General features: G+C 45.4%; 1 protein-coding gene across 1 annotated transcript in view; it reads right to left on the bottom strand.

The window, feature by feature from the left end:
• Nucleotides 1-26,282, bottom strand: part of mmel1 (membrane metalloendopeptidase like 1) — a 59,611-nt gene extending 33,329 nt beyond the window's left edge. Inside the window, exons 1-5 of the mRNA XM_085967286.1 lie at nucleotides 25,678-26,282; nucleotides 25,411-25,574; nucleotides 8,886-8,945; nucleotides 5,844-6,005; nucleotides 4,554-4,634 (exon numbers count right to left, since the gene is read on the bottom strand). Of these exons, the coding sequence (XP_085823412.1) occupies nucleotides 4,554-4,634; nucleotides 5,844-6,005; nucleotides 8,886-8,945; nucleotides 25,411-25,574; nucleotides 25,678-25,703 (493 nt within the window). The 5' untranslated portion in view covers nucleotides 25,704-26,282. The remainder of the gene's footprint in view (nucleotides 1-4,553; nucleotides 4,635-5,843; nucleotides 6,006-8,885; nucleotides 8,946-25,410; nucleotides 25,575-25,677) is intronic.
• Nucleotides 26,283-27,244: the final 962 nt, after the last annotated feature.

The following is a 27,244-nucleotide window of genomic DNA, read 5'->3' as shown; positions in this document are numbered from 1 at the left end:
CCAGGCAATGACTATCTCTAACAAACGAGAGTCTAACCATCTCCCCTTGACATTCAACGGTATTACCATCGCTGAATCCCCCACCATCAACATCCTGGGGGTCACCATTGACCAGAAACTTAACTGGACCAGCCACATAAATACAGTGGCAACAACAGCAGGTCAGAGGCTGGGTATTATGCGGCGAGTGTCTCACCTCCTGACTCTCCAAAACCTTACCATCATCTACAAGGCACAAGTCAGGAGTGTGATGGAATAATCTCCACTTGCCTGGATGAGTGCAGCTCCAACAACACTCAAGAAGCTCAACACCATCTAGGACAAAGCAGCCCACTTGATTGGCACCCCATCCACCACCTTAAACATTCACTCCCTCCACCAGCGTACCGTGGCTGCAGTGTCTACCATCTACAAGATGCATTGCAGCAACTTGCCAAGGCTTCTTCGACAGCACCTCCCAAACCCGTGACCTCTTCCACCTAGAAGGACAAAGGCAGCAGGCGCATGGGAACACCACCACCTCCCAAGTTCCCCTCCAAGTCACACATCATCCTGACTTAGAAGTATATCGCTGATCCTTCATTGTTGCTGGGTCAAAATCCTGGATCTCCCTCCCTAACAGCACTGTGGGAGTACCTTCACCACACGGACTGCAGCGGTTCAAGGCAACGGCTCACCACCACCTTCTCAAGGGCAATTAGGGATGGGCAATAAATGCTGGCCTTGCCAGGAACGCCCACATCCCATAAAAACAAATACATTTTTTTTTAAATCACACTATGCCAGAGAGTGTAATTATCAGTCTGGTCTGGTCTTAAAATTCATGAACTGACCTAAACACATTTGCAATATATTTCAAGAGGCATAATCACTAGATTATTTCTATGCTCCTTTTTTTTGCGTGGGAGGGGATGGGGAAAGAGGTTTGAAGACTCAAATGAATCTTTGTGCACAAAGGTTCCAGTAATTTGCAGTGAATTGAATGAATTGTTGTTAGGAGAAGCTCATTACAATATAACTGTGATAAAAAAAATCATTAACGAGGCCGATGCTTCATTTGAAGCCAATAACCTTTGTGTCTGCAAACGTCTTCATCAACTCGAGAGGGGACTGTGCGGTACAACAACATTCATCATCTGCCTTGCGACTACTTAACTTCAGTTTAGTGGAGAGGATTACGAAACTCCAAGCCTCTCTGAAGAAATTAAAATAAGAGTTTAACATCCTTCGTTATGAGATGTGGTTTGTACCAGTGACATTTCCCCTCTAAGCAAGCCTGTTGAGGTCTCACTCACATGGGGTGGAATTCAACTATGGCGAGGGCACAAAGATCGAGTGGTATTGGATTGGCTGCCTGTTATACACCCCGCCTATTGTTCCTTTCCATGGGGTGTATAACGATCCACTGCCACTATTTTGCGCCCACGCTGAAGTCACATTTCACCCTCAAAACCTTTTCAACACTCTGGCCGCGATTTCCCCTACCTCGGCGGCTCGGGCACGGCCGAGGTTGGTGGCCGGTCCCGACCTCACTGGTGTCTCCAGCCCGCTGTCCAAAGTGATTTTACGTTGATTGGGCTTGTGAAGCCCGCCCAGCGCGTTTGCCGGCCAATTGAAGGAAGCGGGTCTGATGACGTCACTTGATGACGCATCATCAGCCGGTTTCCTTCAAGGGACCATGTGCAAATTGATTTTGACATTTGTGCTGTCAGTGTTCTACAGCATTGAGGTGCTGCAAACACTGACATGCACTGCAGAGAGGTGCACGGCTGCACCCAGGCTCTCCCATGACTCCCTCCATATGCTTATGGAGGGAGTCACAGCACGCAGGGAGGTTCTCTTCCATTCCAACGGGCGGAAGAGACCTTCCCAGGAGATCAACGCAGCCTGGTTGCACCATTGCACAGGAGGACACAAGCAGGGATGTCGTCAGGAGGACCAGGCTGCAGTGGCGCAAACCTTTCAATGATCTCAGTAAATCACGAAACGTTACTGCAAAGCCACACTCAACCTCATCCTGCTGTGCCTCTCATCACATCCCCATCACTCTGCCTTCCCTACTCTACTCCTGCACATCCTTACTCACACCAACTTACTTTGCACCTCCACCCATCCCTCTCTATCTACATTATCACATCCCCATCTCACTAGCCACCCCTCACATTCACTCGCATCCTACTGCAAGCATACCAACTAAGAATACACAAGGGTAGGCACTTGGGTGTTTTAGCCAATGATCATCTGAAGTCTCTGTCAATGTGCTGTCAAACATTGAAATCTTTATTCTCAACATTTTGCATTCTTGGACAGATTTGTGTGCACCTTTGGAAGTGGCTTAGTGAGTTGCAGTGAATGGTGAGACATAACGGCACCCCCCGCAATGCTGATGAGTGTGAAAGGAATAGCTTGGGCATTGTAGGGATGCTTTATTGTGTTGGTGTGGGGTGGTGCCAACCTAGTGCATTATGTGGCAGCCAGGGTGTATAGCGTCAAGTGAAGTAAATCTGACCATGGTGAGGCCATCCCTGGCGTCCCAGGCAGCAATGTGGTCGGGTGCTGCTGCCCTGTGTCCTGTGCAGCATCAGTTGATTGCGGAGAAGGTTGGTGTTGTTGGTGCTGCTGGTGTTGGGGCTGATCGTGGTGGGATTCTGAGGACCAAGGTGAGATAGTTTCAAGGGCACCGATGCTGATGTAATAGACGGCAGGTGAAGTAGAGCTGACAGAAGCGATCTGTCAATGGTGAGAGAGGTTGTTCCAATGAGGTGACATTGGGTACAGAGTTTACTCCAATCACTTGCAACCTGCATAAAGCTCAATCTGCCTTCCAAATGCAGTAAGCTACAGCTTCTGAGCTTGGAAAATGAACAGCTGTGAGATGGGAGCTTTTATACCACATTTGCAGCTGTCAAGTAAAGAGATCATTTCATGGTGACACAACTCCAGACTTCCTTAACTGACGTGATCCCCGAGCAGCATGGACCCCCGTGGGCAACCTCATAAAATGTTAAGGCGAGTTGAAAATTATCTTTAACAGGCTGTTAACAAGCTCTTAATCACCTAAATTGCCTCCTCCACTGCTTAGTGTTGGGTCTGTTCAGCACTGACAGACCCGACACCTGGGAAACTAGCGTGGCAGCTGGTTGCCTACCCGCTGTCAAAAAAAAATTTCCCCCACCCAACCCGCCACCAAACGCACCCACTGACTCCCTGAAAAATTCCCCCGTTTAACTGGCAGCTAGCTCGTAGGAACCTCTTGTTTCCCTGGGCCAATCAATTTTATTTGTTTTCAGCTCAGGCACCGTGTCATTGAAATTATTAAAATAATAAAAACTCGAACATCAACAACAACAACATGCACTTAATTTGTGCCTTTATTTTACAAAGCAAAGTACTGCAAGGCACTTCACAAAAAGGGTTATGTGGGGTGGAGCGGGGAAATTAGACAGTAAGCAGGAATTGGGAGAATAATTCAGGGAGAAGGTAAATGAGAGGCTGAAGAGGTTGGTTTTGAGGAGGGGTGAGAATTAGTGAGATGGAGGGTTCTAGGAAGGAAGTTCCAGAGTGTGGAGAAGTGCTGGCTGAAGGTTCTGACAACGATGAGCCCAAAGGAGGGGAGAGATACACAGTTGGAAAGTGGAAGTTGCAAGCTGGGATAGAGCTGGAACAGGCTGCAGAGACAGTGTGGGGCGAGGACATGGAGGGGTTCGTGAACAAGGGTGGGGATTTAGAAATCAATGCGTTGAGTGACAGGGAGCCTATGAAGATCAGGATTAGCTTTATTCTGTAACATTAACACTAAACTGAACTACTTGAAGTCAGGTAAGGGGCAGGCTGGTGCCCTTTCCCTGTTCACTGATAGTTAGATTAAATCGCAGAAGTAAAAGCGGCAGAAAGTGAGAAAAGGTAACTAGAAGAGAAATACTGACTACTCATTCTTTCTCCAGTCTTCTCCCCACCTCTCCTGAAGGTACTCATGCCATGCAATGCTCCACCAGCACTGACTGCTTTCTGGTATCTCACCCAAGTAGCCATTCTTCAAGTATGCACTTAAGGGAAAGCTAGAGAAACACATGAGAGAGAAAGGAATAGAATGATATGTTGATAGGGTTAGATGAAGTAGGGTGGGAGAAGGCTCATGTGGAGCATAAACACCGACATGGACCAGTTGGGCCAATTGATGTGTTTCTGTGCTGTACATTCTATGTAATTCTATGAAACTAGATTATAAGTGTTTGCAGACTATTTGACTGTGGAAGGCAGCACGGCCGAGCTTGCCCCTCTCTCCATCCAATATACACTTTTTATCAGGAGCTACTGGTTAGTGAATAGCAGCAAGAACCTTGGCTGATCCCACCCTCCAGTACCACCTCAGCTCAAGGATGAGGAGGCCAATCCTAATGGTCCCATTGTCTCCTGTTCAGCTCACTAGAGATGCAGATAGAACTTCCAGGTCTGTGCGCCTCGGTCCCACAGGTGACAGTTCATCTACTCATTGAGCCACTGCATATATTGTTCTTAAAAAAAACAAAATGATCTTAAGAAGTTGACCTTACTGTCGTTTATGCAGGATTTATACAGCTGTTTAGCTTTCTTAAAAGCATCACGGTCTCCATCATCAGGTCTCTCTAAGACACCTAAAAGGGCAGGGAAGCAGAGCAAGAACTGGATTAAATACAACTCTTTAATCAAAGGATCTAATCCAGCTACAACAAAATGGCCTTCAAAGCACCGGGTTTCTCTTCCAGGCCTACACATGTGCCTCTCGCAAATGCTGAGAGGATGTTTCCCCTCATGGGAGAATCTAGAACTAGGGGGCATAGTTTCAGGATAAGGGGTCACCCATTTAAGACGGAGACGAGGAGGAATTTCTTCTCTCTGAGGGTCGTGAATCTTTGGAATTCTCTAACTGAGGCGGAGTCATTGAAAATATTCAAGGCTGAGATAGACAGATATTTGAGCAACAGGGAAGTCAAGGGTTATGGGGAACAGGCAGGAAAGTGGAGTTGGGGCCAAGATCAGATCAGCCATGATATTGAATGGCGGAGCAGGCTCGAGGGGCCAAATGGCCTACTCCTGCTCCTATTTCTTATGTTCTTTTGTTCTTAAATCAAAACCAAGACACTCTTAACAGGAATTACTGGACAGTGAATGACACTCTGCCTGCTGTTAATGAGACAGGGCAAGAGGCTACAAGGTAGAGTTAGCACTGTTAGTCCCATTTGTGCTACTGGTATATCTGGGTAAATTTATGACGTTTTCATAGCAGGATTAAATGCTTCTGTAGACTTTTACATGTGATATAATCTCTCCTTGTACATTGGCTGACACACGCACCAGAACATCTCAAGAAATGTGCGGAAACAATTGCTGGGTGTATCCATATACAAGAAAATATACATCATAATCCACAGGGAACATGCTTTGCATACTAAAACACATCTATGTAGAATAGAAAAACTCCAGGGGTTATTTTTCCCCAATCTACCCACTGGGAAACAGATGGGGTTGGATCGGCCTCCTGTTTTCCCACTTCACCTGATTTTACTTTCCATTGAAGTGTGAAAGTTAAATCACAGGACGTAAAAACGGTCTGCCAATCAGATTCTGTCAGTTTCCCATCAGACGGGTTGACGTATACACACGCTGCCTGTCCATCACTCTTCAAGTGCCATGCACTGTCTGATAATTTCCTTCAAATGCGACAGAAATGTTTAAGTCACTTATTTGGAATGATCAGCAGTAGAACGCACCGGGGTCACAACATCTGTGTTTTTGCTTAGTCTTCTGAAAATAACACAGATTTTTAATCAGAGGACCAGCCTGGTTAGTGTTGGACTTTTTACCTTTTAGAATGATTTCCAGTTCATCTCTCAGAATATCAAATATACTGTATCTAGAGCTGGTCTCTGGTATGATGTGCCTATTCAGCCAACCCCCACAGGCATATCTGTAAAAATCCTCACATGGTGAGGCAGATGGATCCATATTCTGGATTATCCGTGCAGCTTAAAAGAAAAAAATAGAAAAGAAAAGAAGTATACATTTTATCACATTCCCTGGAACTGTGTTATCTATGCTTCTTCGTGCATTTCAAAATGATGAAGGGCTTTGATAAGATAAACAGGGATAGACCATTTCCACTAGTCGGAGTGTCAGTAACTAGAGGGGATAAATTTAAAATCATCACCAACAGAATAAAGTGAGAGATTGGAAGAAACATTTTTATGCACAGGGTTGTTAGGACACGGATTTCCCAACCAGAAAGAGTATTGGAAGAAGTGTCCACTAAAGATTTTAAAAGGGAAATATTTGGGGAAAAAAATGAAAGGGAATGGGGAAAGAGCAAAGGAATGGGGCTTAATGTTAGCTCTTTCAGAGAGTTGGCACTGCATGAAGTGTCGAACAACCTCCTCTGTTGTAAAATTAGTTGATTTTCAGTACTGAGCGCTTATTTTAGTTGTTTTGGTGTGGTTTATTCCATTTTCCCCTGTCTTGTTTTTTGTGCACACACAGTGAGTCTTCCCCCCACCCCCACCCCACCCTTCAGCGGTCAGGACAGAGAACCAGGCTACTAGGTCCTGGACATCTTGCAATACTGTGGCTGGAAAGATTGGAGTGGCATTAGAAAGTTGAGCAGGAAGAAGGACTCAAAAGGGACTTTCATTCATACAATGCCTTTCACATCTTCAGGATGTTCCAGAGTGAGTCCCAGCCAGTGAAGTACTTTTGAAGTGTCATCACTATTGTTATGTAGACAGGGTGCTATCCTCTGAAGCAATCATTTATCCATCTTTCTCTGAGATTAGGCACCCTAACCAATCTCCTTCTAAGAAGGTCTTTCTCTCTCTCTCTCTCTGAAATCAGGCACTCTGGTTGTCTTGGAGTATGGGCACTCTGCCTAATCACCCTCTGCAGATGGGCACGCATTAACCAGTCTCTCTTTGAGGAGCAGTACCTCACCCAGTCTCCCACCGAGGAGAGGTGGTCTCTGAGGTAGTGTGCCCAACTAAGTCTCTCTCGGAGGACAATTTCTCAGAGCAACAGCACCAGCTCCAATATTTTTCTGAAGGATATTTTGCCCAGTCTGAGATGGGGTGCTTTGTCTGAAGTAGGGAACTTTGCCCAGTAGTCCAGCCAAGGGAAAGCTAAAATTGATCACACTAAACACATCACACTCCTGGCTGATGGATTTGGGCCACATCCAGCAGTTACCTCCATTACTCAGCAGTCGGAAGCAAATGGCTCAACTGCTTTTCAGCAGTTTCTACGTGTAGAGTAACCTCTGCTGCCAACACCTCTGCAGTCACAACATCACACTGCAATGCTAACACAGACATTAAGTTATTCACCTACTAACCTGCCTGCTTACAGCACAATTCAAAATCAGCCGAAAACAAAAAGGACACATTTCTTCCAAGTGAACAGGACACATTGTTTTGCTCCTGAGGAGTGTTTCTTTTCAATTCTCCCTCACCCATCACCAATTTTTCATTTTTATCTCCCCTTCGCTCTGAAAAGGCAGATTTATGCGGGAGTGCAGCTTCATAGAAACTGGTAACTTTCTGCCATCTGGCCCATGTGCCCATTCTTCCCGTTTGAGCCTAGACAGAGAGCGTCAGTGAGCTGTTCAACTGCGGGGGTTAGTATCTTGGAAGGAGGAGATCAAATGGGCTGAAGGATCTTCTTCAACTGAACTAATTTTGTGCTCTTGCAAATGTAAGCAACTCCAAGATGTCAGTTAAACCAAATAAAGAAGAAAGTTTATACGCATGCCACGTATCCTGATGTTATGCTAATGTAATATTCGATGATCATTTTAACCATTTCAAAATGATAGTCAGTGTTACTTTATTTCTTTTCCTTCCAATTATCTCCCCTTCTCACCTGAAAAATAGCACATCATCACCAGGTACAGTTCCACATTGGCAGCCTCTCCTCTGCTCCTCATAAACTAATCTAGACAATGTTAGCGGGTTATTCAATCATAAGGAGTATCAAACCCGATCTGGTTCACTTCGCGCATCAGCTTGATGCCATAGGCAGCGGTGGATGCCATGCTGCCACGAGGTCAGAAATTCAGCAGGTCAGGCTCCAATGTGCCGTGCCACATGGCATTGATCGTCTCTCTGCCACAGAAGGCGTCAATAGCCAGTGTACTTCTAGCCAGAGGTGGAGAGACTAGAGAAGCTGGGATTGTTCTCCTTAGAGCAGAGAAGGTTAAGGGGAGATTTAAGAGAGGTGTTCAAAATTATGAAGGGTTCTAATAGAGTACAGAAGAAAAAACAGTTTCCCCTGGCAGAAGGGTCAGTAACCAGAGGACACAGATTTAAGATAATTGGGAAAAGAACCATAAGAGAGATGAGGGAAAAAGAAATTACACAGTGAGTTGTTATGATCTGGAATTCACTGTCTGCAAGGGCGGTGGAAGCAGATTCAATAGTAACTTTCAAAAGGGAATTGGATAAATACTTAAAAAGGAAACATTTGCAGAGCTATGGGGAAAGAGCAGGGGAGTGGCACTAAATGGAGAGCTCTTTCAAAGAGCTGGCACAGGCACGATAGACTGAATGGGCCCCTTCAGTGCTGTATGATTCTATGAGGTGATGGTTGTACTTAGGAATTACTAATCATTTAAGGGCATATTTTCCTCTATTGACTAATCTTCATGAAAAAGGAGATGTGGGTATAGAGGCACAATTTGTGCTTTACATTTATATCTACCTTGCCATTAAAATGAATGATTGTAGGATAATTATGGACTACATTATTTCCATAAGGTATTGCCAGTACATAGAATTTTTAATAGGATTTACAGTTCAAGTGCAAATGATGAGACTTATTACTCATACTCTTTCATTTAATGGAAGGCTCTGAACCTCACTCACCCGCAGCCACACAACCTGTGGTCATACACACTTTGTCCGAGCTGCTGGAGAACTGTTTGTCTGAGGACAAAGAAGAGAATAAGATTTCAGTCAGAAAACAGTGGCATCCATCTACTTTTACTTCACCAATGAGAGGCAAAAGGCTTCAAGCAAGCCACAGTGAATGATTCTTCACCCCCCCCCCCCCCCACCAGTACCTTTATCTGTCCTCGCTGAGAAAACAGACCCTTTGAAAAAGTACATGGGAGCTCTCCCTGGTGTCCTGAGCCAACATTTATCTCTCACCCAGCATCACTAAAACAGATCATCTGGTCATTTATCTCATTGCTATTTGTGGGGCCTTGCTGTGTGCTATGTTTGCCTACATTGCAACAGTGACTACACTTCAGAAGTACTTCATTGGCTGTGAAGCGCTTTGGGATGTCCCAAGGATGTGAAATGTGCAAGTACTTTCACTCCCTCTATTTTATCAATACTACTCTAGTCATTGCTTCTCTTAACTTCCCTCTGTTGTTCCTCCTAAGCTCCAAATGCACCATCCTACGTGCTTTCCCTCCATCCATCCATCACTGTGCTTAAATCAAGAATCATTGCATCAACCCCTGGTCCAGCACATTCTTTCCAGGAATTCAAAGCTGGGGAACTTCTTACCTTCCGCAGCTTTTCCTCCTTCCTATAATCCACCAGGCTTCCCCTTGGGAGGTCATTTTAACCTAATCCGCCTGATGGGAAACTGACACAATTGGCCGTCTGTTTTACACCACGCCCAATTGTACTTTCTATTGATGTCAATCTGATCGCGGCAGTTTACCACCAGGCAGCTTAGGTTAATCTTACCCCCCTTGGCATCACATTTATCCCACAATCTTTCCTATTCTTTTCAACCTTGGTGTTGTCCTGCATTTATGAGCCCTGACCCCTCAACTAGGTTTTTCAGTACAAACAAAAAAATCCCTCAGAACCATCCATTTCATTAAAAATTGTTTACCTAATGCTTATATATACTATAGACTCATGGGAAAGGGTGAACGTACTTTGTTTTCTAAACTGAATTTAAGTTGTGCACCAAGACAGATTAAGCAAATGATAAATGTTCACAAAATGGCCTCCTGAAATGACTCGCTTAACCACACTGGTAATTGGCAAAGTTTTTTTTTGTTGGGTTTAGAAACAGCCTGCAGAATTGCATATAAATCAATATTTAGTTCAAAATGTTTCTAGAATTTGAGAGGAAGGAAGAAAAATTGATACAACACCTTCTCAACTCTGAGAAACATCCCAAAGGCCTTCACGTCCAAATTACTTTTTGAAGTGTAGTCCTGCTTGTTATGCAGATAAATGTAGCAACCAATTTCACATAGCAAGATCCCACATCCAGCAAGTGAGGTGAATGGCCAGTTAGCCCATTTTTCAATTGAGTTGGTTGAATATTGGCCAGACCACCAGGAGAAGCCCCTACTCTTCTTCGAATAGTGCCATGGGATCTTTTACATCCACCTGAACCACTGGAACAGACTGATTGGATCTTGATTTAATGTATGATCTGAAGGACGGCACCTCTGACAATGCAGCACTTTCTTAATACTGCACTAATGTGTCAGCTTAGATTATGCACAAAGGGCAAGTTGAATGCGTCGAGTCAAGATACTGAACTTTTCAACATGGCTTCAACAAGCAACGCTTCAGCGGTCAGAGTCTGCCTTCAGCCTAGAGATTTACAGTCACCACTCTATGAGCATACGTTTTGATCCAGATGTTAAGTGCAACTGGAATGGTCTTGCAATCAAAATCTAGAGTACATCTTCCATTGTTTGATTGTTGGAGATTAAATTGTTTGTAGAAAGCAATAATTATCTAAAGCATTATCCGCAGACATGGTAAAAGTGCATTGCAAGTGCTCAAGAGAAATGAGGCCAAATTAATCCATTATATAACTTGATGCAAAGGTAATAAAACTGTCACAAGTGAAAACTAGAGTATTAGATATGATTAATGAAATTGTTTTTACAAATGCCATGATGTTATGCTAAGCAAACAAAAAAAGAGAAAAATTCCAAATGTGTCATTACTCATATAGTCTACATCAACAAAATTAATGAAGTGTGAAACTTTTTTCCCCACACTTCATGGTCTTGGGATCTCCAATGTATCAGTTATGCTTTCTTAGAACCAAGCTGATTTTGTTTAGGCGCTTACATCTTGAGTGTCAGTTTGGCTTAGTTGGTAGCAAGTGAGTTACAAGATTGTGGGCTCAGGTCCTCCTGAGACCTGAAGACATAATTTAGATTGGCATTTCAGTGCAGTAGTGAGAGAATGCTGCATTATTAGAGGAGCTGCTCATTGAGTGAAATGTTAAACCTCCATCCTCAACCATAGTGGAGCCTCGGACATTGGTGCAAGAGACAAGGCTGAAGTGTTTGCAAGTGCCTGCAGACAAAAGTGACAAGAGGATAATCCTATCGGCCTCCACTATCATAGCGTTCAGCCAATTTTGGCCCACTCCATATGGCTCCGTGCATTGAACAAAGCAAAGACTATGGGCCCTAACAACATTCTGGCTGTAGTGCTGAAGACCTGTACACCAGAGCTAGACATTGCCCTAGCCAAACTGTCCCAGTACAGCTAGGACACTGGCATCTACTCAAGAATCTGGAAGATTGCCCAGGTGTGCCCTATCCACAAAAAAAATGGATAAATCTTCGTTCTGACAAAGGGTCATTGACCTGAAACATTAACTCTGTTCTCTCTCCGCAGATGCTGCCTGACCTGCTGAGCATTTCCAGCATTTTCTGTTTTTATTTCAGATTTCCAGCATCTGCTGTATTTTGCTTTTGTAACGGATAAATCTTATTGGAAGCCCTGCCAGCTTCCTCCCAATCATCAGTACAGGCGTACAGTGAGGGAAGCTGCTATCAATAGCGCCATCAAGTATCGGAGTTTTATGTATTTAAAGTATTTTCACAAGCAAGATAAGTTGACAAATATTAATTAAAATCTTGCCCTTGGATGCATCCAACTATCCCACGGTCTGAATACATTACCACTGCTTCATCAGATTATCTCCACAAAGCAAGTGAAATAGATATCCAAATGAAATCACTTTCAAACGAACAGTTCAGGGGCCCGGAGCATCTGTTTAATCCCAGTATTTCATGTAGTATGTATGAATACTAATTACTTTGCAATTTTGTCTGTTAGTAATAAGAAGCTCAAGAGAGAGAGAGACAGAGCAATGTGTGGCTTCCTCGCAGATGGCATTATATGCGTTATTTAGTAGCTCAATATACTGAGATATCGTGTGGAGGGTTGGATTCGCCTCAAGCTGGGGTGAGTGGACAAACCCACAGTCTGATATAATATGTTACTTATAATGAAGCATTCACCAAATCCAGCTACAGTGCCTCCTTCAGAAGCCTAAATAGCGAATGAGATGAATTATCTGGGCATGTTCTCCTGGGAGCTGTCAATGAGGATCCTCATTGGTCAGCAGCCTTTTACCATTTGTAAGTGAGAGGACGGGTCAAAGGTTGACCTGTTCATGTCACTCTTGAGATTTTTGCCTGAAAGGCCTGATTGGCTGAAAAAAAACATCTTTGGATCAATGTTTAGCCAAATCAGGGGTTGAAGTTGCCATGAGTGCCATTAGTCTGCAAGCCAGGGGCGTGCATGTATGTAGCATGCAGTCTCGTGGGCCACGTGGAAAGTTGAAATCCGTGCTCCCATTAATTTGTACACATCTCAAGTTACTGCTGTGGGTGTTCCAACTGAGGATTTCTCCATCGATGAAGCAACACAACTGTAAACTGCGCTGTCTAACACTCCCAGGGCCAAGAAATTCAAATAAGACAAACCAGCAAAGAGCAAATAGGACTGAATTCCATGGGCTTTGATGAAGAAAGATTTTGTACTCAAACTCTGGAGTGGGACTTGAACCCACAACCTCATGACTCAGAAGCAAAATGGCTGGATTGTCCGAGTTCAGGCATGGTACGTGTCCCTAGGAACACAGATTGGACAGCCATGTAGGAAGCCCTCTGAGTAGCTCACAAAGTGGGAAGAATTTGGCCAGGAGTCAGTCATGTGTACCAAAATCATAAAGCAGAAAGACTTCATTGACCATAGGACACAGAGCAAGTCAATAGGATAACCAGTGATGCAACTCATTTCCATAGACATTGTTGGGGTAGATTTTCAACTTGCTATCGGTTATAAAAGTGGTGTTGTGGATCAGCCGCCCATAATAGAAACCACAAGATTTGCATTTCCATTGATATCCTGGGTTAAAGTTGAAAATCTGCTCCTTTATATCTTAGTGTTTGACACTTTTATATAAAGTCCAACTGTTGAAGTTTTAATGGTCATCTTTCAAGTCCGCCCTATAAAAAAGACTTGCATTTCTATAGCGCCTTTCACGACCACCGGACATCACAAAGCGCTTTACAGTCAATGAAGTACTTCTAAAGTGGAGTCACTGTTGTAATGTGGGAAACACGGCAGCCAATTTGTGCACAGCAAGGTCCCACAAACAGCAATGTGATAATGACCAGATCATCTGTTCTTTTTTGTTATGTTGGTTAAGGGATAAATATTGGCCAGGACACCGGGGATAACTCCCCTGCTCTTCTTCGAAATAGTGCCATGGGATCTTTTACATCCACCTGAGAGAGCACCTCAGACAATGCAGCACTCCCTCAGCACTGCACTGGAGTGTCAGCCAACAAGAAGCCAAATAATGGACCACAACTGAATAAAGTAGGTCCGAAAATCTTCCAACTACCGTGTCAAATGTGTCTGGCCCTGAAAAATTGGTAACAGGATCCTATGGGGAGTAAGTTCATTAGTCATCGCGATCACACACACCACATCAATAGTGGCATTCAATTTACAACTGTCGAACTGAGTTCCCGTCAGCAGAAATAGTGGCCTCTATCTTGCCAGTTCATTTAGTTTAACTTATTGCTGCAAGATTTTGAATAATGCCTTCTGCACTCAATGTCACTGAAAACTGCACGGTGCAGAGTATAGAAGTGTTGACTTCTCATCCGTAGTCAGTGTTTGGCAATTAAACTATGCACATTAATTAGCTTTACTGTTTTATCTGTTAGAACAAAGGGAGATTGCCCTTATGTGGTAGCAAAGTGTGGACAGGGTTCATTAGCTTACCTTTTCCATGAGTACCGATGTATTAACTTTACCCAGCTCTCTGCTGTACTCGCTCACCCCTCTGCTTGCACTCGCCACCACTTACCTTCTCACTCGCTCACCCCTCTGCTTGCACTCGCCACCACTTCTCACTCGCTCACCCCTCTGCTTGCACTCGCCACCACTTACCTTCTCACTCGCTCACCCCTCTGCTTGCACTCGCCACCACTTACCTTCTCACTCGCTCACCCCTCTGCTTGCACTCGCCACCACTTACCTTCTCACTCGCTCACCCCTCTGCTTGCACTCCCGACTACTCAGCTTTGCACTCACTCACCTACTCCTATACACACTTTCCTCAGCCTCTCAGTCAAGCAGTCAAGAACTTGCTCTTTCACTGATGTGCTCACTCTCACGCACATTTTCGCATTCTCACACGCTCAAGCAGGTATTCATTCAACCCGCTTGCTCGCACATGTAATTCTCTCAACCACTCACTGACCCTCCAACAAACAAATTCTCTCCTTGGTCTCAAACTCAGGTAAAAACGATTGGGAGATGGGCATCTTGGGGAGTGATCTTGTCAAAATGGCAATTTTTATTTAATTGGGCAAGTACTTATGCTTGACGCCTGGATAATCATTCGTATTTATTTAATATTGGATTCGAGGACACACAAGCCATAGATAGCTTTGCATGTCTGCCTATTCTGGACTGTTGTCTGAGGCAGCTCAAAAACTTGCATTTATATAGCGCCTTTAATATAGCAAAACATTCCAAAGGAGATCACTATAATATTAGAAATGTTTAGTGATGCGGCTGTCACACTTCAGCTGTCACACTGTCATGCATTCAAATTTCAAATTCAAATTTCAAAAAAAAAAGGTAACCAGTCATTTCCAATTTACACAGAAACTTACCCACCAACACAAAATACCTTCTAATTGACTCCAAGGCTGCGATTTTGCTCACCTCGGTGGGTCCGGGGCGGGCAAGTCCCGACCCTGCTGCTGGCTCCATCCTGCTCTGTGAAATGATTTTCCCCTGACGGGGCTTGTTAAGCCCACCCAGCACGTTTCCTGGGCCAATTAGAGGAAGCGGGTCTGATGATGTCATTCATGACACGTCATCAGCCTGTTTCCTTAAAGGGACCAAGTCCAACTTTATTTTGACATTTGTGCTGTCAGTGTTCTACAGCATTGAGGTGCTGTAAACACTGACACTCACTGCACAGAGGTGCAGGGCTGCACCCAGGTTCTCCCACGACTCCCTCCATATGCTTATGGAGGGAGGCAGAGCAGGCAGGGAGAGCGGAAAGTGGATGGAGAGTCGAAAGTGGAAAGCCTGCTGAATCTGTGCTGGAAATGGACTGAGAAACAGCTTGTGGCTGAGGAAAGTGAAGATCTGTCAGGTGGGAGCGTTTACTGTACATTTGAAGCTGTCAAGGAATCAGCTGGAGCAATGGCCACTGAACTCCCGCATCAGGTTGACGGCCGTGTTCCCCGAACAGCGTGGTTCCCATGGCCATGAAGGTAAAGTGAAAAGGTAAGTTAAAAAAGCCCGTTAATGATCTGTCAACAAGGCAATAATGAGATTAATTGGGTCCCCCACTGCTGCATGTCAGGTCTGCTCAGTGCTTACAGACCCAACATTGGGAAAGGTGTGTGGCGGCGGGTTGACAGTGGGGTCCTGACCCACTGTGAAAAAAAAACTTTCCCACCCGACCCACCACCAATCCCACTAAGAACAATTAATCTCTAGTTGACCTAGGAATGCACAGTAATTACACATTGTGGCCTTAAAGGGGCATCCCACATTACACAGCAGTATTTTAGCAGCAGTATAATACATGGTGTGCTTCATGGTAAAATGCTCCTCTGATTTACATTGAGCAATGCCATGGAAAGTCCATTAGTATATTAAAACAACTGTCACAAGTGGCTGTAGTTCAGTTAAAATATCACCTATTAACTCACTTGAGGGTCTCTCCATATTTAAGAAGTGTTATAAGAGTACTCCAAATTATAATTTTCCTTCTATTTTACACACTGGCCTGAATTTTGTGGTCAGCGGCGAAGGAATGGCGCTCACTGTTGACCTTGAAAAAAGTTGCCCACAAAGATTTAGCGGGCTCCAGAGCGTAGATTTCCTCTTTTCTGGCGTTAGTTTCAATTTGTCACCTTCTAGAGGGAATCTGTGATGTCCAGCAACAGGGCTGGCAGCAGGCAGGCTGATCAGCCAATCAGATTGAAGAATTCTCACAGACAGCAAAGCAGGATGTAAAAAGCAGGGAATATAAAATCACATTTAAATCATTGTACAAAAAGCGAAACAAAGATGGGAACATAGGCATGGGGTTAAGGGAGAATCATAAATATCAGAACAAAATCTTAAAAATCTGCAATTTTTAAATGTTCTTCTGAGGGAATGAGACTCCACACTTATAAAATTCATTTTTCCAGGGCCAGAGAGGTTGTTCACTAGTAATTATGACTTAGTACGCCACTAAAAATTCAGTTACTCCTGATTGAACAAGGCTTAATGTGTAAATAGTTGAAGATCACAACAAATCAGTGATTTCTAAATGGTTCCATCTGCGAAGACTGCAACAGCGCAACCTGTGCAGGAGCAGGGTATCACTGACAACAACTTCCGGATTTCTGTTTTTAACTGCGCATGTGCGGACACCAGAAGTTGCTGTCAGTTTTACACAGTAATTACAGTGAGCATGGACAGCCTCACTGTTATTGCAACTGCAAATTCCGGGTCAATATCTCAGTCCAAAGGAAATGCATCAAACTGACTCAAAAGAAAATACAAAGAAAGATTTTCTAAATCTATGCAAATAAATACTTAACCCATCAACAACAACTTGGAAAATGAATAAAACTGACTTAATAACTTAAAAAAAATCTGACAACTCAAAAACACTAACAATGAAAGTGCAGTGGGGCATGGGCTCGTCACAACTTATGTCACAGATGTACCCAACATTCCATCACTTGTATCGTGGAAGATCGCAGCAAAAGTTGCAGGGATGTTCCCTTATTTCTTGCACGGAAATTGCGTGGATATGTATTTGTACTCCTGATTATTAAATTGTTTATATGGTTGTCACGGTGATGTGGAAACAATCTATTTCCCCACTCACCCCAGTTCACTGAGGCACTCTTCTCCCCTTCCCCCAGTTCATATTGGCACTCTTCAATCCATCCCCCCCTCCCCCTTCATACTGGCCCTCTTCCCCACCACCCTCCCGCCCCCGGCTCCTCCTCCCCCAGTTCACACTAGCACTTATTCTTCCCCCTACTTCCCAAGTCACACTTGCAATAGATTTGAGAGGTCAGAAGTTCCTGCCTGCAGCAGAGTTTTAATCTCCGAGAACTGGAACCATCAGGTGGGGATGCGCATGCTGGTTTTAAATCGCAAACACGGACAAGAGGGCACTGAGTCTGAAATGCTGACTGCGTAAGATGTGGTTTCTCATTGCATTTAACAGAAAATGGAAGTGATCCAAATTTCACAAATATATACTCAGGAGAAAAAACAAAAGACGCTTCTGTTGCTCAAAAAAAGATGCTGTGGCTGTCACCAGTGATCAGGAACAATTATCACATTTGAAACATTTGTAAACGCTGCCCGCCCCCGACTTGCTCAAGTAGCCATTCTTCATCTGTGACTATATTAATGACTTGGATGAAGGGACCGAGTGTACTGTAGCCAAATTTGCTGACGATACAAAGATAGGTGGGAAAGCAAGTTGTGAGGAGGACACAAAGGTCTGGATTTTCCCAGCCCTGAGGAGGCGGGTTTGGAGGCGGGTTTGGAGGCGGGACTGCTGGAAAAATGGCAGAAACTGGGAGCGGGTACCAACCCCGATCCCAACCCGCCTCCGTGCCATCTTCCCAGGAGGCGGGTCCCCGAGTTGCGCAGGGACCTGTCTCCTCGAGGCGGGAAGGGGATTAGTGCCAATTAACTGCCTGTTAACAGGCAGTTTTGAGGCTTTTCCCCATTTTATGCCTGCAATTGCGGGCTTCCCGACAGCTGCGAACCTCGCCAAGGTCAGCGAGGTGAGCAGTGGGTCTGCGGGGATGAGAGGGGTCGATATGTCAGCTGTAGAGGTGAGTGATGGGTGCAAGTGTGGACTGGTAAGTATGAGAGGTGAGCGTTAAATTTTGGAAAAAGTTTCCTTACCTTTGCTTCTTTCTGCAGGCTTCAACCATTGAGGATCCAGAGGTGCCTCATCTCAACGGCAGAGATGACAGAATGGCTGCTGCATTTTCAGATTCAGCAGCCATCTGCTTTCTGCCGAGGAGAGGTCTTGGTAAGCCTTTGTGCAAGGGCTCACCTTAGAGCAGAGATTGTCAGTGTTTGACAGCTTCTCAAAGTTGTCAAATGCTGACAATTCATCTGTCAAAAAATTTGACAGATGAAGCGTCATACGCTGATGTCATCTGTCACCGGCTTTCCCTTAATTGGCCGGTAAGCCTACAGGGGGCGGGCTTAACAAGGCCAATCAAGAGAAAATAGCGTGGATGCATCAGACGTCACTGGGGGCGGGACTAGAACCTGGAAGGCAACAGTCCCGCCCCCAACTTATCTCGGCTGGCAAAATCCAGCCCAAAGCGTCTGCAAAGGGATATAGATAGATTAAGTGAGTGGGCAAAAATTTGGCAGATGGAGTATAATGTGGGAAAATATGAGGTTATCCACTTTGGTAGGAAGAATAAAAATGCAAATTATTATTGAAATGGAGAGAGACTACAGAATGCTGCGGTACAGAAGGATCTGGGGGTCCTCGTACATGAAACACAAAAAGTTAGCATGCAGGTACAGCAAGTAATTAGGAAGGCAAATGGAATGTTGGCTCTTATTGCAAGGGGATGGAGTATAAAAGTAGGGAAGTCTTGCTACAACTGTACAGGGCATTGATGAGACCACATCTGGAGTACTGCGTACAATTTTGGTCTCCTTATTTAAGGAGGGATATCTTGCATTGGAGGCAGTTCAGAGAAGGTTCACTAGGTTGATTCCTGAGATGAAGGGGTTGTCTTATGACAAAAGGTTGAGCAGGTTGGACCTAAACTCATTGGAGTTTAGAAGACTGAGAGGTGATCTTATTGAAACATAAGATTCTGAGGAGGCTGGACAGGGTAGATGCAGAGAGGATGTTTCCCTAGTGGGGGAATCTAGAACTAGGGGGCACAGTTTCAGAATAAGGGGTCGCCCATTTAAAACGGAGATGAGGAGGAATTTCTTTGCTCAGAGGGTCGTGAATCTTTGGAATTCTCTACCCCAGTGAACTGTGGAGGCGGAGTCATTGAATATATTCAAGGCGAAGATAGACAGATATTTGAGCTACAGGGTAGTCAAGGGTCATGGGGAGCGGGCGGGAAAGTGGAGGTGAGGCCAAGATTAGATCAGCCATGATCTTATTGAATGGCAGAGCAGGCTCGAGGGGCTGAATGGCCTACTCCTGCTCCTATTTCTCATGTTCTTATGAATTTGGACAACCAACAATGGCAGCACATTTGAATATTGGGGGCCAACTCCATCCTCACCCAATGTCCACATACATGCACTTTTCAGCAGGAATCCCAGTTGACATGGGGACGTAGGAAAATGAATAGGGCACATTCAGCCCCTCGAGCCTGTTCCGCTATTCAATTAGACCATGGCTGATCTGTACCTCAACCCCATTTACCCGCCTTTGATCCATATCCCTTGATACCCTTACCTAACAAACAAAAACATATCGACCTCTGTCCCATTCTCAGCCAGGACACCCTCTATTCCAACTGCAGAAACTCCACTTTCAACCTGGCTGTAATCTGCCAAATTGACACCGATAAGAAATCAAACTTGGCATCATCCAGGTCCGTATGACAGAGCATCGACACATTTACCTAGTGAAAAAAATATCATCAGAAACAGTTCTGGAGAAAAATCATTTCCCTTTATGAAAGATGCTTGCAAAGGAATTAATGATATGCCATACTCCAGAGCTTGGGAACATACAATGCATTTAAAGGGATAATCATTCTGCCTTGCTAGTTCTGAAAGGAAGACTTGCAAAGTGTTTGCAAGCCATAAATATTGGAGATCCATTTTGCTGACTGGAAATGCCAACCAGATGTTTGGGGACCCCCTCCCCAGAGTGCTGTTGCTCTGTTGGAAGGAATTTCATACATTATGAAACATCTGTCTATCTTCTGAATTTATTTTGGCAACAGTTGGCCTCAGAGAATGCAGGGACCAGGAATTACTATTTAAAAGCAGGTTATTTATCCTTGTAATTTGCAGTATAATAAACACGAATTAATTTTCCCTGTGGCCCACATGAAGAATGCTTTGCTTAAGAGTAGGAAATAAAACGAAACAGTGAAAAGAGGTTTACTCTAAGACATTTTAATCCTTTAAATATCATGGCGCTGTGTGTGGAAAACCCCAGCAGACCAGCAGAAAGAAAAGGGCTGTCGGTCACTCTTCTGCAAAGGTAACATTTCCCTGAGACAGTGTGTTGGGTTTCTGGAACTGCCCACTGAAAACAGAGTTCGCTCTCTATCTGTTGCACTCCTTTCTGTTAGATTGCCAGTTCTGCAGTAAAACTACATATGATTAATGGCAGCACAGTGCTTGTGCTCCACTCACATCCTAAAAGTGCTTCATCTTTATGATTGGGTACGGGATATTTTGTACTTGAAACATAAATGGAAAGAAACAATACAATACGTGGATGACCCCAGCCTCGTCTGCCAAATACAAATGATGTTGTTATATAAAGTCATACATGCTATAAAGCTCAATTCTTGTGGAACAAGCAGTTATACTACATTGTAAAATAGATTGTAAAAGCTTGAGGTTGTGCAAAATGCTGGGGTGTCCAGTTCCATTCATAGAGTTTCACCTCAGAGTTGCAGTGAACGCATGCAGGACAACACACCAGCAGGAGTGCCTCGCATGCGGGACAACACACCAGCAGCAGTGCATCGCATGTGGGACAACACACCAGCAGGAGTGCATCACATGCGGGACAACACACCAGCAGGAGGGCATCGCATGCAGGACAACACACCAGCAGGAGTGCATCACATGCAGGACAACACACCAGCAGGAGGGCATCGCATGCAGGACAACACACCAGCAGGAGGGCAACGCATGCAGGACAACACACCAGCAGGAGGGCATCGCATGCAGGACAACATACCAGGAGGGCATCGCATGCGGGACAACACACCAGCAGGAGGGCATCGCATGCGGGACAACACACCAGCAGGAGGGCATTGCATGTGGGACAGCACACCAGCAGGAGGGCATCGCATGCGGGACAACACACCAGGAGTGCATCGCATGTGGGACAACACACCAGCAGGAGTGCATCACATGCGGGACAACACACCAGCAGGAGGGCATCGCATGTGGGCCAACACACCAGCAGGAAGGCATCGCATATGGGACAACACTCCAGCAGGAGTGCATCGCATGCGGGACAACACACCAGCAGGAGGGCATCGCATGCAGGACAACACACCAGCAGGAGGGCATCGCATGCGAGACAACACACCAGCAGGAGGGCATCACATGTGGGACAACACACCAGCAGGAGGGCATCACATGGGGGACAACACACCAGCAGGAGGGCATCGCATGCGGGACAACACACCAGCAGGAGTGCATCGCATGCGGGACAACACACCAGCAGGAGGGCATCGCATGTGGGACAACACACCAGCAGGAGGGCATCGCATGCAGGACAACACACCAGCAGGAGGGCATCGCATGCGGGACAACACACCAGCAGGAGGGCATCACATGTGGGACAACACACCAGCAGGAAGGCATCGCATATGGGACAACACACCAGCAGGAGTGCATCGCATGCAGGACAACACACCAGCAGGAGTGCATCGCATGCTGGACAACACACCAGCAGGAGGGCATCGCATGTGGGACAACACACCAGCAGGAGGGCATCGCATGCGGGGCAACACACCAGCAGGAGGGCATCGCATGCGGGACAACACACCAGCAGGAGGGCATCGCATGCAGGACAACACACCAGCAGGAGGGCATCGCATGCAGGACAACACACCAGCAGGAGGGCATCGCATGCAGGACAACACGCCAGCAGGAGGGCATCGCATGCGGGACAACACACCAGCAGGAGGGCATCGCATGCGGGACAACACACCAGCAGGAGGGCATCGCATGCGGGACAACACACCAGCAGGAGGGCATCGCATGCAGGACAACACACCAGCAGGAGGGCATCACGTGCAGGACAACACACCAGCAGGAGGGCATCGCATGCGGGACAACACACCAGCAGGAGAGCATCGCATGCGGGATAGCACTCCAATAGGAATAAATGATACAATTCGGTTGCAGGAATCCTGTGTGAGAGTTGAATTGTATGTGCTATTGTACAATGTCACTTGAGCTCTACTGCACATTTTATCAGACCAATTTATTGTGTTTTTAGTGGGGGTATCTATTATTGAAAAGGCTTTTTATGTGGTTTTTAAATATCAGATTAGTGTAACCCCTTCCAGACATAAATGTCAGCAGTCTGGGTAACTTGAATTTATCAACACTTCAACTCTTGGCCAACGTCTCCTTACTGGAGAAAGTCCAAACTGGTCCCTAAAACACTCATTGTGAACACTGCCTAATCTTACAGGGATGAAAACGTTATAATAACTAAACTATAGTTTTCCAATTGGGATAAATTACATTTCTGACAGATATTGTGCTGCCAGAGTGTATTCGAGTACCAGTATGCACCACTTTGGAGTCATGGGGCATAGGTTTGGACCACAGTTTCCCCGAGTTCATGACTGCTGCCTTGGCACCCCACACAGGGAATTCAGGAGGGAGAGTCACCTTGAGCAATCTCGTGCCCCTTCTAATCGATTCCTCAAGAGTTGCATTAAGGAAAAATTCTTTGGGGAATTCAGAGGGGGGAAATTACAGCCCCAATTACACCAAATATAGAAGATTCATCAATAATTCTTGTAACAAAATACTCCATAAAATTTGAAGTGATTTTGCACTAAAAAGTTTGAACTATTCAGCCATTTGAATTAAGCCAAGTCAATAACACAGCAAAGTGGAAATTTAGTGCTAAAAAGATTAATTTATAAGATAATTGGAAGTAATTAACTTTGAATTACGATTGAGCTATACAAGCTGAAAAAACTGCAATGAAGAACTCAATATCAGCTGCAGCTCCCAATAACACAGATGCTACTGTAGTGATTGTAACAGTACAATAGTGAGTACACACCAAAAGTACTTCATTGACTGTAAAGCGCTTTGAGACGTCTGGTGGTCGTGAAAGGCGCTATAGAAATGCAAGTCTTTCTTTCTTGTATTGCTGTTATCGTTAACACCATTACCAACGCTAGCACACACATCCCTAGTGTTAGTATACTTTAACACAGAGACAAACACCATCACTTGGAGTGGCTGAGGTAGATTTTAACCCCAAGCAGACTTCGGGCAGTCCTGGCTTTAGGAGGAACGTTCTTCTGCTTTTTCCTCCCTCTTTTCTAAAAATATCACTGGTGCGATAGTTTACATTATGTCTAAAATAGACACTGTCACCAAATGTGATCACTGGCACTGTAATTTGCACTTACGCCCTTACTATCGTTGTGACTTGCGCTATCGATTTCACTAACATGGCCAATGTCCCCAACACTGCACTAACGCGACAACTCACAGTACCACTGACACTTAGAATCCGTTTCAAACTAAGATGATTTAACAGTTTCGGTAAAAGTGTCAAAATTAATTACATCTGCTTCATGAAAAAATATCATGATAAGTCCAACAATTTTTAATGAGCACTGGTGAAAAGGTGTGAATGGGACGCTTCATCTGGCACTGGGAGACCGAATCGTTTGAAAATAGGAAACCAGTTCCACTGCAGGAAACAGGCTCCGAGCTTTATATCTTTATAGGGTGCGCTGAGGCACAGGCAGAGCGGAGTTATACTGCTGGCTCTCCTGTAGCGCTCTGGCCCAGCGACAATGGAGCGAAGGCTTCAAAATGCCAGTTAGATTTCAATGCTAGGAGAAACCTGGGAATCCCGTAACTTTGCACCAGACCGCAGCTATACTGCAGCAGGTGTGAAACCCAGGTGGCTAACATCTCCTAGCTTGAGTTTGACCTCCATTCTGACTGCAGAGTCCCGAGTTTTGCATTGATCACACAGACAAACGTGCTTTATCTTGATCCAAAACCAGCTCTTGAGACACTGGTCACGGAGTCCACTCTAGGGTAACATTAACAGCCCATTGTCAGGACTGGTGTTTTTGCCCATTTTCTCCCCCTTCCTCTCTTGACAGTGATGAGTCAAAACGGGTTATGGTTCCACAGGTGCCAGCCACCCTCTAGTACTGCACTACCTTGCTGGAGTGACCATTCTTCATATGCGAGAAAGAAAAGAAAGACTTGCATTTATATAGTGCCTCTCATGACCTCAGGACATCCCAAAGCACTTTACAACCAATGAAGTACTTTTGAAGTGTAGTCACTGTTGTAATGTAGGAAACCTGACAGAAATTTGCACACGACAAGCTCCCACAAACAGATAGTCTGTTGTTTTAGTGATGTTGATTGATGGATAAATATTGGCCAGGACACTGGGGATAACTCTCCTGCTCTTCTTCAAAATAGTGCCACGGGATCTTTTACATCCACCCGAGAGGGCAGACGGGGCCTCGGTTTAACGTCGCATCCGAAAGACGGCACCTCCGACAGTGTAGCGCTCCCTTAGTACAGCACTGGGAGTGTCAGTCTAGATTTTTGTGCTCAAGTCTCTGGAGTGGGACTTGAACCCACACATTTTAAATCAGAGGCAAGAGTGCTACCCACTGAGCCACACGTGACTGTGAGGGAGACCACGGTCCAGACCAACGCTGTCCAAACCCCATTTACAGCCGAGGTCATTGACTGGCATTCCTCTCACTAGCCCAGGAGCACTGAAGCTAATTGTAGTAGCTCTTGTGCTGACCCAATCGGGATTAACTCACCAAACATAGTCCAAGAAACAAACTGGGGACCTGGTGTCCCCACACCAACACACTCCACTCTTAACTACCCTCTGAAGTGGCCCCGCAAACCACAGTTGTATCAAACCCTACAAAGAAAATTGCAGCGGTTCAAGAAGGCGGCCTACCACCACCTTCTCCGGGCAATTGGGGATGGACAATAAATGCCAGCAACGCCCACACCCTGGAGAATTAGAATCGTTTTTTTTTGGAAAGAAGTATGGTTTAGCTACAAGGCTACCGTGATAATCTGAACCATCCAGGGTAGACCTTTGGGGGCAGAGCCTGCGGTACAATAACCAGGTGATAATGGGTCATTTCCTTACCTCTTTGGATTGTATACAACACAACCAACGCCACCACTGCGCATGTCATGAGAAAGAGCAGCACAGTTAATGCAATTTCAATGAAAGTCCAACTTTTCTTGACTGATTTTGTAGACTTCTCGACGATGTCCATCTGGCTTTCCGACTTGCCCATTATGGTGACTCTATACGAAAAAAGATAGCGAGTGCAGTTACTGAAACACACAGCAAGCACCGACTCGACTAGAACAGACTGGAATCGGATCGAACAGAAATAAACTACTTTACATCTGTACTTTCGCCCGATCGTCCATCTCTCCTTCCTTCAATGGATGTCCGGTGGGTAAATCCCCCCCAATTTGCTATCGATGGGCGGGATCTCCTTAAAGCAACAATATATTGATCGGCGGAAGCTGGGCAATGGAAAGCGCGGCTGCAGATGCCATTGAATGTTGGGATCTCTATAAACCGGGAGCAATGACACCGAATGTGAGCAAGCAGGACGCGGCGGCCAACTTTGGAGCAGTCTTGGAGAGTCGGGCTCTTGTGGTTCAAAGGTAAGAGGGAGCGAAGGTGGACTTTGGGGGTACAGGAGTCAAGGAGAATACTTCAGCCCGCAAGTATTTATCAGGCTAGTGACGGAAACTCCCCTAAGGATTCATTCCTGAGATTGTTCCTGCAACAACAAAAAAGGGGGGCGGGAGCATGGAGTGGATACAACACGCAGGAATTCCTCCACGGATCCTTTGGTGGTTCTGAGCTCATCAATTTCTCGACCACCGGCTTAACTGGACGATCGGAGAGATGGGAGCAGAGAGAGAAGGAACCGTAAACTCCCCCCAGCCCTTGAACCCAAGCAGCCACCCACGAGTCCGTTGCAATCATTCAGTATCCTGAGCCACCCCACAAGCTGCACTCGAGCCAGTGCCGTGTGCTGGGAGAGATCACTGCAATGCAGTTTCACTAAGTTTTAAATAGAGAGAACGAGCAGGCGGTCGAACTGCGGCAATTTATAGAAGGACCGAGGTGTACTTGTTAAAACAAAAAAAATTATACAGCTGTGAATGCTGATCAAATGTCCAGGCTCTGAGAGTTTTGAAGCTTAATTGTCAGCAGCGCCTGTGCCTGCAGTCAAATTCAATCGTGAGTCCCGAAATAAGTGAAAGTAAATGGGTTAAACCATCCGTTCAAATAGCGGCTAGAGGAATTTGACAGGGACCCGTTAAACCGAGAAATGACACTGCGATATTATGGGGAAATGTGCTAAATGTTGCTACAAGAATATCACAGCATCATTTCACATGTTTCAGCTACTTGGAATTGTAAGTCCAAACCCATTTTTTAATTACACATTTCACTCAGTCCCCTTAAGGCTCCGCCAATAGTTCAGCTGATAAATTTTCTGTCCAATGTGTCACTAAGCCTCAGAGACCAGGAAGGACCCAGTTCCTGGTTTGTGTTGCCCGCTTACTTCAGTCAAAGTTGTGGTAGAGGTTCTACTATTCGTCTCAATGTCTTAGGTTAGGGAAGAGAAAAATCAGCCAGGTGGAGGATATCTGATCTATTAGGCCTAGTGGTCTCATAGAATGGTTACAGCACAGAAGGAGGCCATTCAGCCCATCGAGCCCATGCTGGCTCTCTGCAAGAGCACTTCAGCTAGTCCCACTCCCCCCCCCCCCCCCCCCCCGTCCTTTCCCTGTAGCCCTGCAAATATTTTCCTTCAGATACTGATCCAAGTCCCTTTTGAAAACCACGATTGAGTCTGCCTCCACCACCCTTTCAGGCAGTGCATCCCAGATCCTAACCACTCGCTGCGTAAAAAAGTTTTCCTCATGCCACCTTTGGTTCTTCTGCC

Source organism: Somniosus microcephalus, chromosome 25 (assembly GCF_052327205.1).
Source record: "Somniosus microcephalus isolate GS21.2 chromosome 25, FLI_Smic_1.0, whole genome shotgun sequence".
Lineage (NCBI taxonomy): Eukaryota > Metazoa > Chordata > Chondrichthyes > Squaliformes > Somniosidae > Somniosus > Somniosus microcephalus.
This window is presented reverse-complemented; position numbering and strand designations above follow the sequence as displayed.